Genomic DNA, 12,573 nt, shown 5'->3' on the forward strand with positions numbered 1-12,573 from the left:
TTGCATAGGTTAAATAATTTTCCTTACACAGAGCAAGACAAGAGAACAATTAATACTAGGAACAACTACCTTCGTGCACACACAAAACTACCCAAGAAATTTGCCTAAGAGTAAATTGCATTAAATGTTTCTTAAAACACAAATGTAGAATGCCATCAAAATGGCAGACAGCAGTTCAATGGACGGAATGATATTGAAAATAAAAAAACAATAAGATAGAACATTTTACTTGGCACTCTTCAGACTCCTCTTCTGGAGATATGGGAAGTATTGAGGTTTTTGATGGCAACTTCAACTCATATGACATTATACTCCACCTGCGATAAAAAGTGTCCCGTGATAACAGTGTGTAAAATGCACATTTCCATCACCTTCTGTAGACTGGTGTGCAGGTCATACATCCATTACTTACAATACATTCTCTTTTAATTATACAATTTACAGTGTAGCAGGTAGTGATCATAAAAGCCTGTTGCAGCTAACTTTGGCACATTCTAGTAGTGAGAATTTCTAGTTTCGCGTTCTGCATAATGTTTGCTATGCTGCAAGAGCCATAACATACTGTGACACTTAGTAATGACTAGGGAACATTACATAAGGAGTATTATGTCTTGGAGAACCTGAGGCAATATCACTGGTGTATCAGCCTGATGAAGGGACCAGTTAGTCTTCGAAATGCATAGTTTTACCACCATGATAAAGACTTATTCTAAACAAGCCAGCGACTCATCCACTAATGGGAAATGTCAGCAAAATCCGATATCCTTTTGGAGATTCGGAGACCTTCTCTATACAGAACCGCACAAAGAGGAAACCAAGAAGCAGTGACCAGCTCAACCGAAGAAGGTGAGAGTTTTGATATACGTTTATTTTTATCTTCAGTCAGATTTGAGGAGAAATACCAGCATACAGCATAAACAGTTATGACCAAAAATTGGAGTAATGTTCAGTAGATATATAGGCAGTCCAGCAAAATCAGCATGTATATGTAGAGTGCCCAGGAACAATCACCGGCTGGACAAAATCGGCTGTTGTCTGTACCTTGCAGGTTTCCAATGACTCCTACACGCTATACCAGTTTAAAAACTTGAAATAAAGTCTATTGATAATTTTATTTGGATGAGTGCCGAAGTTTATCTTCTCTACATTGCTTTTATTTTTATCTTCCAACTCTTCTCTAGCACAGAACAAAAGAGTAGATTCTAAGAAATTCAACTTTGTTCCATTAATTCAAACTAGTTAAAAAACATCTCAACTGATCCCCGACCAAAAAGCCTTAGCAAACTGTATTGCCCTATGAACTCACTTTGTCTCCGCCATACATCCATACAAATAGAATGTCAAGACACTTTTAGGAGGTCGTCAGAAACGTTTTAGAAGCATTAAACATAGGAATCAATTGTATGTAACGTATAAGTTTCAAAAGTTTGAATACAAGAAAGAGCTCTACTATTCAACTGGCCATATGGTTTTGTAGTAGCTTGTACTTCATGGTTGGTTTGTGAAGGGCATTTTGTTGTGGACAACAAGGCCACAAGTTAAAACGACAATTCAGACCAATTGATCAGAGGAGTGATTTGCAGCCGCCTTGTTTGGGACACTGAGCTCAAATTCAACATAAATTAATTTATGCCAACAATGAATAAAAAACCCCACCATGGCAGAACTTTTCTACAGATATTTGCCATCGGTTGGCCTTTGTCGTGCTTGTTCATGTCATGAGAAGCGGCCACTGGTTGGCAGAAAAAGGTCTAAACCAGTTCTCGTTTTTGAGAAACTGATTTTTGTGTACATTGGAGCAGGGCTGTGGAGTCGGTAAGCCACAGTTGCGACTCAGACTCCATGATTTTATCAGGTTCCGACTCCTTCATAAATGGCCAATTCGTAACAATAAATTTACTGTTGTAAAATATTAACATCGTGCTTATTCAGTTTCTCACCATCATATAAGTAATCAGACCACTTAGAGCAAAAACTATATTTATTAGAATACAATTAGAATATAGCAAATAACTTTCATAAACTCTTGTAAGTAAATATGCAATAAACACTGTTATGCAGTTAATAAGAAGAAATCTATAAATTTGTCCTCAGAAAAAGTATTGCCTCTGTCAGATCCTCCTTCATGGATGCCCTCAAATCTGATTTAATTATTTTGAGAGCAGAGAACAACCTCTCTACACTAACTTGGGTTGGTGGCAAAGCAGTAACCACTTGGGCAACATCTCTGACAATGTCAGGATACAGAGGAATCGCTTGTTGCACTGTTATTTTTGATGAACGGTCAAATTTCTCAATTTCTTTTAGTGCACATGAAAAATTCTGCTGAAATGTACTGGCTGTGTTCTTTGATGGGGATGACTCTTCTTCTATGCGGGAACGCTTTGCACGGTCCTTGTGATCCAAATATTTTTCGAAAATAAATTCTTCATCAGTTGATGATGAGGGTGAAGATGTGGCAGGACGACCAAATTCTTCTTGTTCCTCCTGACTGTTCTGCAACCCTTTCATCCTTACTGCTATTTCAAACAGAGCTTCTTTTCCTTTAGTTAGCTGTTGATCATCTAGAAGAATCCGATGCATTGGGTCTACATAAACAGCTGCCAAAAGAATGTTATTTTGTAATAGTAGCTCCTCTCTCCGTTTCATTGATGTAGCAATGCCACTTGCAATTAACCCTCCTCTTTGGGACAGACGAAACATCAGGTTCTTCCACTCCTTTAAGAAAATACCCGGAGTTAAGTCCTCTGCTTGTAATTTTTTAGTCACTGTAAATGGGTGCTCTAGCAATTTTTCCAGCTCAGTCACCTGATTCCACTGACTTTCATTTAGCGTCAGTTGAGGGTTAGCCATGTTTACAAGAAAGGTTTTCAGTTCAACCAAGCGCTGAATCATTAAGTAAGTACTGCCCCATCGTGTGGCTTGATCAATAATTGCCCCTTTTCCAGCACGTCTCTTCAAAATTGAGTCAACTTTAGGGGATCTGGCAACAGTAGCCAATTTTCTCACCTTGCCAATCAGTGCAGCAGCATGTCCTTCTTGCAGACTGTCTCTTATAGCCAGCTGTAGCGTATGCACAACACAGCGCATGTGATGAATGAAAGAACGTATTGACACAGTTTCAACAAGATCATCTAAACTATCATGTTGCTGTTCATCTGAAGCAACTTCAGTTTGCTCCTCAGTTACAATACTGTGTTCCTCTATTTCAAACATTTCTGTGTCTGTGGACCCAGAATGTTCTTCTAGCTGCTGGTCACCATCATTACTCTCATTCATTAGCTTAATAGTACTTATCATATTTGAAGCATTGTCAGTTACGACAGAAAGAACTTGCTCTTTTTTAAGTTCATAGTCTTGCAGAACCTTTTCCACCAAGACCAGGAGAAACTCACTGGTGTGATGAGCTTTGGGTGTCTTTTACTGCCAATGTCTTGGTAACTATTTCATTTTTGTCACAAACAAATCGGACATTGATGGCAAAATAGTTCACTCTGTGACGTGTGCAGGCATCCATTTTAAGAAACAGAAAGCATCCCTTGAGAGTTTTTTTAAGTTCTTCCTTTTGCTTAAAAGCTACTTCGATTACTAATTTTCTAATACTCTCTCTCTCCAGAGGAACACCAAGCTTGCGGGCCATTTCCCCATTCAGACACATAAAAGCTGGTCGTGAAAATAATGAAATAGGCACACTATCCTTTACAACAAGCTCTATGATCTGTTTTTTAAATGTATCTACTGTCATTGTCACAGTAACTTTGTCACTGACAAAATATCTTGCAACTGATGGCTGCAAAGTTCTCTGCTCCTTTGTTTGGCTGGAAGAGCTGGGCACTGGTTCATTGGTTTGGATGCAGTCTTTCTCATCCACTGCTTTCAGTACTTCTGGATGAAAGCGCTGTAAAAGTCTCTTTAGATTAGAAGCTCTGGGAGGAGCATTTTTATCTTTGCCTGAATATGCACTGATCTTGGCTTCACAGCATTTGTTTTCGTCTGGATCATTTGTCATACACTGACAGACATAATGTTTTCTATCTTGAGTGATGGTGAAATGTTCAAATACAGCTGATTTAATGTGACGCTTCTTTGACATTCTCAGGTTTTTAATTCTGTGTTCACAATCCAAATGACAATTGTTTTTCCTAAAAACAATTGTACAAAATTATTGCCAGGTCGTACAACTGATATAGTGGTCAGTAATACTGTTATTGCTCATGTACTCACAGTTAACTGATGCAAAGTTTGTTGAAAGGATAATACTTCTTACAGTCTTCCTCTTCTGAGTAGCAGCTGTGAGATGCTTGGAAGACGCACACCTAGTAAACATCTAGTCTAGAGGAGGAGCTTTACTACTAAGAATTTGCAACACATTTTCACTTTCAGTTTCATACATTGTAAGTAGGGGGGTTGGGGCAGCATGAGGTTAACCAAGTATAAGATTAGATAAGGGCAGTGGAGAACAGTGACACACAAGAAGTAAGAAATGTCTATCTCCAGCAGAACTGCTTATCACTGTTGTTCATAGTTTGATAGAACATATATATTTGAGTAACATTTATAAAATTCATATGAAAGTTCAATTATGAAATATTAATACATTTTTTTTTACAGCTGGAGTCGGAGTCGGTACATTTCTACCGACTCCGACTCCAACCAAAACTAACTCCGACTCCACGACTCCGACTCCACAGCCCTGCATTGGAGTTACTAAAACTGTGGTGATTAGAGACCTTAGTAAACACGTGAATACTAGCAACTGATGTGGAAACCTGTATGAAAAGTTTTAGGAGAAACTCAAGGGGTTTCACACGTTTGCCAGTTTTGATCGAATCAGGGAGTCGATCGATCAGAGACAAGAGAAACACATCCAAATCTGTCCGTGTCCCAGGCTCGTCTACTCTCAGAAGCCTGGTCACACGTTTTTATTACTAAGCACAAGAGATAAGGAAAGTGGGAATGGCTTACATTTCATTACCTAAAAAGGAATATTTAAGTTGGGAAAAACAGTCGTAAATTATGTCAAAATTCCTTAGAAACTGGCTATATCTAGTTTTAATATACTTCCAGAACAAAGGAAGGCTTTAATGCAAAGACAGCTCTATTAGATACGCCTTATGTTATTTGCTTTTATGAATAACACATAAAGCTAATATTAAAATACAAAATTACAAAAGATGTGTATATTTAATTGTCTAAATAATAATCAAGGCAAAGTATATAAGTATTTACCATAACACAGCTAATTACGTTTAGCTTATAATGGTATTGAGGATGGGTATTTATAAAAGGATAAATAACACTCTTGGGGGTAAAAACCTAAAAAAATTCTTACCTGTCCAACATTTTAGTGCTTGCACGTTCCAACTTCTCTAATATCTGAGGCAACTGTGTATCATCGTCACAGGAAGCACCCCAACCAAGCACCCGCGCCAGGTCATTTCCAGTACCCAAGGGAAGGACTCCTAGCTGACACTATTGTTACAGGGACAGAGAGATATACAAGATTACATTACAAGGGAGGTGGACATTGAACACACAGATTTTGTATCCAGGAATATTTGTTATATTAGTGTCACCAATCAGTTCCCTAGTAGCCATGAACCTCACTTGGGTGATCATTGCCTCATAACATTAACCCCTTTAAAAACCAAGACGTACTAATACGCGTCTGTGCCCTGGGCTTTAAGAGCCTGACCCGTATTAGTACTTCTTGGCGATCGCGCGCGCGCACACAGGCTGTGCGGGCGCGATCACCGCCAGGTGTCAGCTGATTGTCACAGCTGACGCCCGGTACTATGTGCAGGGAGCAGTCCCGCACAGCTCCTGGCACATTAACCCCCGCAATGCTACGATTGAAGTCGATCGCAGCATTGCGGTGGCTAAGGGGAGGTGATCGGTATAGTCACCTCCTCTTCCGGCCTCCAGCGCTGTCTGCCGCGGCTTCCCGAATGTTGCCATGACGACCCAATGTCGTCATGACAACATCCGGGTCACCAGACAGCAGGAAGATTTTTTGGTCATGCGCAGTACATGACCAAACTATCTTCTCACTGTGCAGCGCTGACAGCCTGCATAGCATAGGGATGGTGCTCCATCCCTATGCTATGCAGGCGATCAGAATAAAAAAAGGGAAAGTCCCATAGTGGGACAAAGTAAACAAATAAAAAAACTGTCAGAAAGCGGGGAAAAAAAAAAATTGTAAAAATATAAAAAAAAATAATAATAATAATAATCCACGAAAAATAAAAATATAATGTAACCATCAATAAATATTATGAAAAAAAAACAAACAATAAAAGTACACATATTTGGTATCGACGCGTCCAGAACGACCTGACCTACAAAAATTGTCCCACTAGTTAACCCCTTCAGTGAACAAGGTAAAAAAAAATAAACTAAAGCAAAAAACAATGCTTTATCATCATACCGCCAAACAAAAAATGGAATAACACGCGATCAAAAAGACAAATATAAATAAAAATGGTACCGCTGAAAACGTCATCTCGTCCCGCAAAAAATAAGCCGCCATACAGCTCCATCAGCCGAAAAATAAAAAAGTTATAGCTCTCAGAATAAAGCGATGCAAAAAAATATTTTTTTCTATAAAATAGCTTTTATTGTGTAAAAGCGCCAAAACATAGAAAAACGATATAAATGTGGTACCGCTGTAAACGTACTTACCCGAAGAATAAAGCTGCCTTATCAATTTTACCACACGCGGAGCAGAATAAAAAAAAAAAAAAAAAAACAAATTCCTGAATTGTTGGTTTTTGTTTATTCTGCCTCCCAAAAACCGGAATAGAAAGCGATCAAAAAATGTCACATGCCTGAAAATGGCACCAATAAAAACGTCAACTCATCCAGCAAAAAACAAGCGTCACATGACTGTCGGCCAAAATATGAAAAAATTATAGCTCTCAAAATATGGCGATGCAAAAACTAGATTTTACAAAATATGTGTCTTTTAGTGTGTGACAGCTGTCAATCATAAAAACCCGATATGATTCTGGTATCTCTGTAGTCACACCGACCCAAAGAATAAAGTCATCTAATCACTTATACCGCACTAGGAACGGTGTAAAAAATAAACGCTAGGGCTGGGGTTGGGGTTGTTTTTTTTTCAAAAGTAAAAAAAAAAGATGACGATATGGCAACTAGTGTTGAGCGCAAGTGCTCGCTACTTGAGTTTGCATCGGGTGCACGGATATGCATTGAGTATTGTGGGTGCTCGAGTGACATGCTCGAGTCTCCGCCCCATATGCTTCGCGGCCAAAAAAACATCGCGGGGATTGCCTGCCATGCACGAGCGATCCCCGCATGTTTTTTTTTTTGGGTGTCTAATAATGGTGAAACATGCGGGCGGGGACTCTAGCACCCGCGATACATGGTGCATACCTGAGTACCCGATGCAAACTCAAGTAGCGAGCACTTGCGCTCAAGACTAATGACAACTTATTCAATATGATGACCTAATGTTATCAAATTCTGTGTCGTACCTCTGGGTTCAAAATGTTCACTATACCCCTTGATAGAATCATTGAGGGGTGTAGTTTCCAAAATGGGGTCACTTGTGGGGGGTTTCCACTATTTAGGCACATCAGGGGCTCTCCAAACGCGACATGGCATCCGCTCTCGATTACAGACGATTTTGCGTTCAAAAGTCACACAGTGCTCCTTCCCTTCTGAACTCTGCCGGGCGCCCAAACACTGATTTTCCCCACATATGGGGTATTGGCTTACTCAGGAGAAATTGCACAAAAGTTTTTGGAGTCCATTTTCTCCTCTTACCCTTGTGAAAATAAAAAAATTGGGGCTAAAACATCATTTTTGTGGAAAAAGTTTGATTTTTTTATTTTCATGGCTCCATGTTAGAAACTTCTGTAAAGGACTTGGGGGTTCAAGGTGCTCACCACACATCTAGATAAGTTCCCTGAGGGGTCTAGTTTCAAAAATGGTGTCACTTGTGGGGGGTTTCCACTGTTTAGGCACATCAGGGCACATCCGCTAAGTATTCAAGTAAATTTTACAATCAAAAAGTCAAATGGCGCTCCTTCCCTTCCGAACCCTGCCGTGCGCCCAAACAGTGGTTTTCCCCCACATATGGGGTATCTGCTTACTCAGGAGAAATTGCACAACAAACTGCATGGTGCAATTTCTCCTGTTACCCTTATGAAAATGCAAAAGTGGGGGCTGAAAAACATTTTTGTGGGAAAAATGTTAAAATTTTACTTTTACGGCTCAAAGTTATAAACTTCTGTGAAGCACCTGGGGGTTCAAGGTGCTCACCACACATCTAGATAAGTTCCCTGAGGGGTCTAGTTTCCAAAATGGTGTCACTTGTGGGGGGTTTCCACTGTTTAGGCACATCAGGGGCTCCCCAAATGCAACATGGCGTCCGCTAATTATTCAAGCAAATTTTACATCCCTGTTGACGCATTCTGGAGTAATTACCTCATAAAGTGACAGTGGTCAGAATTGTAAAAATTGGCCTGGTCATTAACGTGCAAACCACCTTGGGTTGTAAAGGGGTTAAGGTTATTTGTTTAAAATGATGAAAAAAATATGAAATTCAGGTCACAAAATGGAAAGTTCTTCCATGCCATAGGATAAGTGGATAAAAGAAGGCATTTTGTGACAAAACAGCATTAAGATGAAGACAAATAAGGACCAAAACATGACCCAAAACTTTTTACTTAACGGGTTGTTAAGGGGGAGATCACATTTTCACACTCGTCAGGAAACCACTTGAGGTGATGAAAAAATGTCTGGTTACTGAAATATGCTCATAACAGCTGAATGGCAGACCAATAACAGGTGAAGCTGTACGCAGCCTTAAATTTTCCTGTGAAAACTCTCAAGGGCCATGAGTGAGCTGGTAATGGTAACACAATTACCTTGAGCAGTCATAACATTAAAAGTCTAATATTGTGAAGGTGCCACTCCTGCAGCCAAAACAGCTCTGACCTGTGGAGGCATGGATTCTTTACCATCTCTAAAGGCGTCCTGTGGTATCTGGCACTAAGATGTTAGCTGAAGCTCCTTAAATTCCTGTAAGACTTGTCTTTACAGAACAGCTTATAGATGTTCGACTTTATTGTTTGAGCTATGGGAGAGGACAAGTCAACACATTGAATGCTTTATCATGTTCCTTAAACCACTACAGAATAATTTTTGCAATGTGGTAGGTCACATTATCCTACTAAAAGAGGCCATTGCCATTTAAGGGGTTTTCCGGATTCAGAAAACATCTCTCCCCAAATGTGGATTGTTTTAAAAAATAAACTGTTCTTTACTCACGCTCCCCAGAGGCAGTGGCAGAGACTTAGCACAAGACCTGGGAATGGTGAGTAAAGAACAGTTTGTTTAGTTAACTGCGCTATGGTCACACCTTCTGGCTAATCTTATAGCTTATTATAAGGGTTTATGGATTTTTAGGGTGATATCAGAAAGTATGGCTGGCAGTTAGGTGGAAACTCCAACCACTCGCAGTGTCCAATGGATGAATGATTTTCAACAAAAATTGTGCGGCCATTGGCCACTATGTGTGGGAGGATCTTTGATCGCATGGCCAGCCGTACCGTTTGAGCTCACCCTTAAAAAACAGCATAAAATGCATAGCATAGGACAATTAAACAAATGGCAATATTCTGTGGAAGGTTTCCATACTGACCTGTTTATGCAAGCTAAGCTTATCTATCTCAGATAAAACCCAGCCAACACTTCCATCGCCACCACATACAAGTATTCGGAAATTATCAAACTTCTGAAATAATCGTAAACTAAAAAAAAAAAAATTCATTAATATAAAAACAAAGTTCATGAAACTCCCATGAGCCCATTTCACAGGGCTGTGGAGTCTGTAAGCCAAACCTCCGACTCCTCAATTTCTATAACACCGACTCCCTCATACATGGCTCATGTTTAAGTGATAAATTTACTGTAGCACAGATTCATCTCAGCTAAAAGTCTAGACCCTTAGATCAGGAATAGGACAGACATTTATAGGACATTTCATAAGTTTCCCAAATTCTTATGAAAAAATATTCCCCACAAACTGCATTGAACTACTGTACCCAATTTATTATATATTTTAGGAGTTGGAGTCGGTCCATTTTATACCGACTCCACGACTCCGACTCCACAGCCCTACTATTTAACACTGAGGATTACATTTAATCTTATAGAAACCTAATATTAGGAAAAAGTCTGTTTTGTTTTGTTTTTTAAATAACTGTGCAACTCTTGTCCTTAGTATTGTTGTTCATATACACAGCCTAACGCTATGTTCACATGCAGCCAAAACCTGCTCTCTAGGTGGTAAAAAACGCTGTGTTCAAAACGTTGCGTTTTTTGGTGTGGATTACATCTGTTTGTCTGCAGTACATGTTTAATAGTTAGTTTTATTCACCAAAACTCAGCAAAACCCGTTGGCTGCATTTTGTGCAGCACTTTTTGCACTCTCGTTGCTTTTTAGGAGTGAAAAAAAAATTAAAATAGATGTAAGAATTGACATACTAGAGATTTAAAAAACGCTCCATGTAGTTAGGCACCTACTTTTCTACTCTCGGACAACCTATTTAAAAGGTATATGTCACTGAGAAAAAGATGAGCAAAGTGCTTCACTTTATTTACTGATAAGCAAATTTTCAAGCGTTAACTCTTACTTATTATTCATTTATATTCTAATCCTAATCCAGACTGCAGGAATCTCAACACAGGCAGGGCTAGTTTTAGACATGCTCCGTAAGTAGTGGTTCTGAAAGTTATCATTTTCCAGTAAACCAAGTGTCATTTTTACTTTTCAACCAGTAATAACATTTGCATAAACCTGAGGCTTCTTACCCTAAATGAGGTCCTCCGTTCATCAGGTCAAACACCTGAGCGGGGTTCAGCAACTGCTTGAATCTTCGGAGGAATTTCACACCCTGATTGTCTCCGCTTTTTGAATTCACAAAGACAAGTAGAGGACTGGCACAAGACGGAGGGCAGGTCGCTTTCCAGAACCCTAGCACAAGAATAAGGTTAGGTTCTATTTATACTTGTAATCGAGCAATTCAAAGCTATTCATTTATAAAAGTGTAACTGTAAAATAGATAACCTAATTACCCTGCTGTGTAAAGTACTTGCCATGAGGTATTCAGTATGCAGAAAGACAATATGGCCCCAGTCTTCTTATAAAATCCAAGTGTTATCAATCAATGCAAACTAGTAACCAATGTGTAAGATTAAGACCATTTTAATTTACAACATCATTAATTAATTTATAAGCAATAAATGTTCTAAAAAAAAACATAATCGGAAAGTCCTTGATGATGCATACCTAAACAACGCATATATTGGAGGATTAAATAAATACTCCATTCTGTAGGTACGTACCATCAGAGTCTATACTGTTGAGTGCTGTAGGAGGTATTATAGATACTTTGCATTGGCCAAGGGGACACTTTCGAGGGTATTGGTCCTTACATGAAGTGTGTACCTGAAAAAACATAAACCAAACTTAATGGCTATGTTTACCATTGCACTAGATTTTTGTATTGTTTCTTAAATGCAAAGCTAATAAACTTTATGAATTGTGCCGAATTAAAAAAAAAAAAAAATCGTATTTGTTTTTTTAAAGAGAATCTGTCATCAGGCTTCTGCTATGTAATCTAAGAGCTGCATTATGTAGGGGCTGAGACCTCGATTCCACTGATGTATCGCTTGCTGGTCTCCATGCTGTCATTTTGATACGATCACTGTTTTCTCTGCTACAGATCTAGCAGTGCTCGGGAATGCTGAGCCCTGTATAACCCCGCCCACACCACTGATTGACAGCTTTCTGTGTACATTGTACATTGACAGAAAGCTGTCAATCAGTGGAGTGGGGCGGATCTTTTTATGTTTTTTTAAAGGTAATCTGTCTGGAGGTTTTTGCTGTGTTATCTGAGAGCTGCAAGATGTAGGGGCCAAGACCCCGATTCCAGTGATGTGTCAATTAATGGACTACTTAATGTAGTTATGACAAAAATTCCTGTTTTCTCTGCTGTAGATATAGCAGTGTTACGAATGCTGAGCTGTGTATAACCCCATCCCCATCACTGATTGGCCGCTTCCCGTGAACACTGTACATTGCCGTCAAACTGCCAATCAGTGATGAGGGCGGAGTTACACGGATTAATATGACTGGCTTGCACCGGACACAAAGTCTGGCAGTGATCATCTCCTGCTCATAAATTACTGATTGTATTAAAACTACAGCACCCAGCCTAGTAAATGACACAACGCTGGAATCACAGTCTTTGTCCAAACATGATGCTGCTCTCAGGTTAAATAGCAAAAACCTGCCGACAGATTCCCTTTAATACTGTTAAAGTAACATACAAACAAAACAAATACAAAACAAAAAAAAGTCAAATGCTTACTACCCGTTTCAAAATATTGGAATATCAAAGATAATTGCACAAATAACAGGAACTGGAAGCTTAGCCATCCAATCATGTCAAATCAAATACATGAAAATATATGAGGATTGTTGGAATATATCATCCAGGTGATCAAATAAATTAGGAGCGCCCGTCTGGCATATGGAAA

At 39.2% G+C, this 12,573-nt stretch overlaps 1 protein-coding gene across 4 annotated transcripts in view; it reads right to left on the reverse strand.

Annotated features, from left to right (window-relative positions):
- Positions 1 to 12,573, reverse strand: part of DGKH (diacylglycerol kinase eta) — a 267,651-nt gene that overhangs the window by 61,286 nt on the left and 193,792 nt on the right. For all 4 annotated transcript variants that reach the window (XM_073663912.1, XM_073663913.1, XM_073663911.1 and 1 more), the window contains 5 exons: positions 11,377 to 11,479; positions 10,843 to 11,005; positions 9,671 to 9,779; positions 5,333 to 5,472; positions 230 to 317 (listed from right to left, as the gene is read on the reverse strand). In XM_073663912.1, coding sequence (XP_073520013.1) covers positions 230 to 317; positions 5,333 to 5,472; positions 9,671 to 9,779; positions 10,843 to 11,005; positions 11,377 to 11,479 — 603 coding nt within the window. The remainder of the gene's footprint in view (positions 1 to 229; positions 318 to 5,332; positions 5,473 to 9,670; positions 9,780 to 10,842; positions 11,006 to 11,376; positions 11,480 to 12,573) is intronic.

The sequence above is a fragment of the Phyllobates terribilis genome, unplaced genomic scaffold, assembly GCF_046119375.1.
Source record: "Phyllobates terribilis strain yellow unplaced genomic scaffold, ASM4611937v1 Scaffold_2__4_contigs__length_985480577, whole genome shotgun sequence".
Classification (NCBI taxonomy): domain Eukaryota; kingdom Metazoa; phylum Chordata; class Amphibia; order Anura; family Dendrobatidae; genus Phyllobates; species Phyllobates terribilis.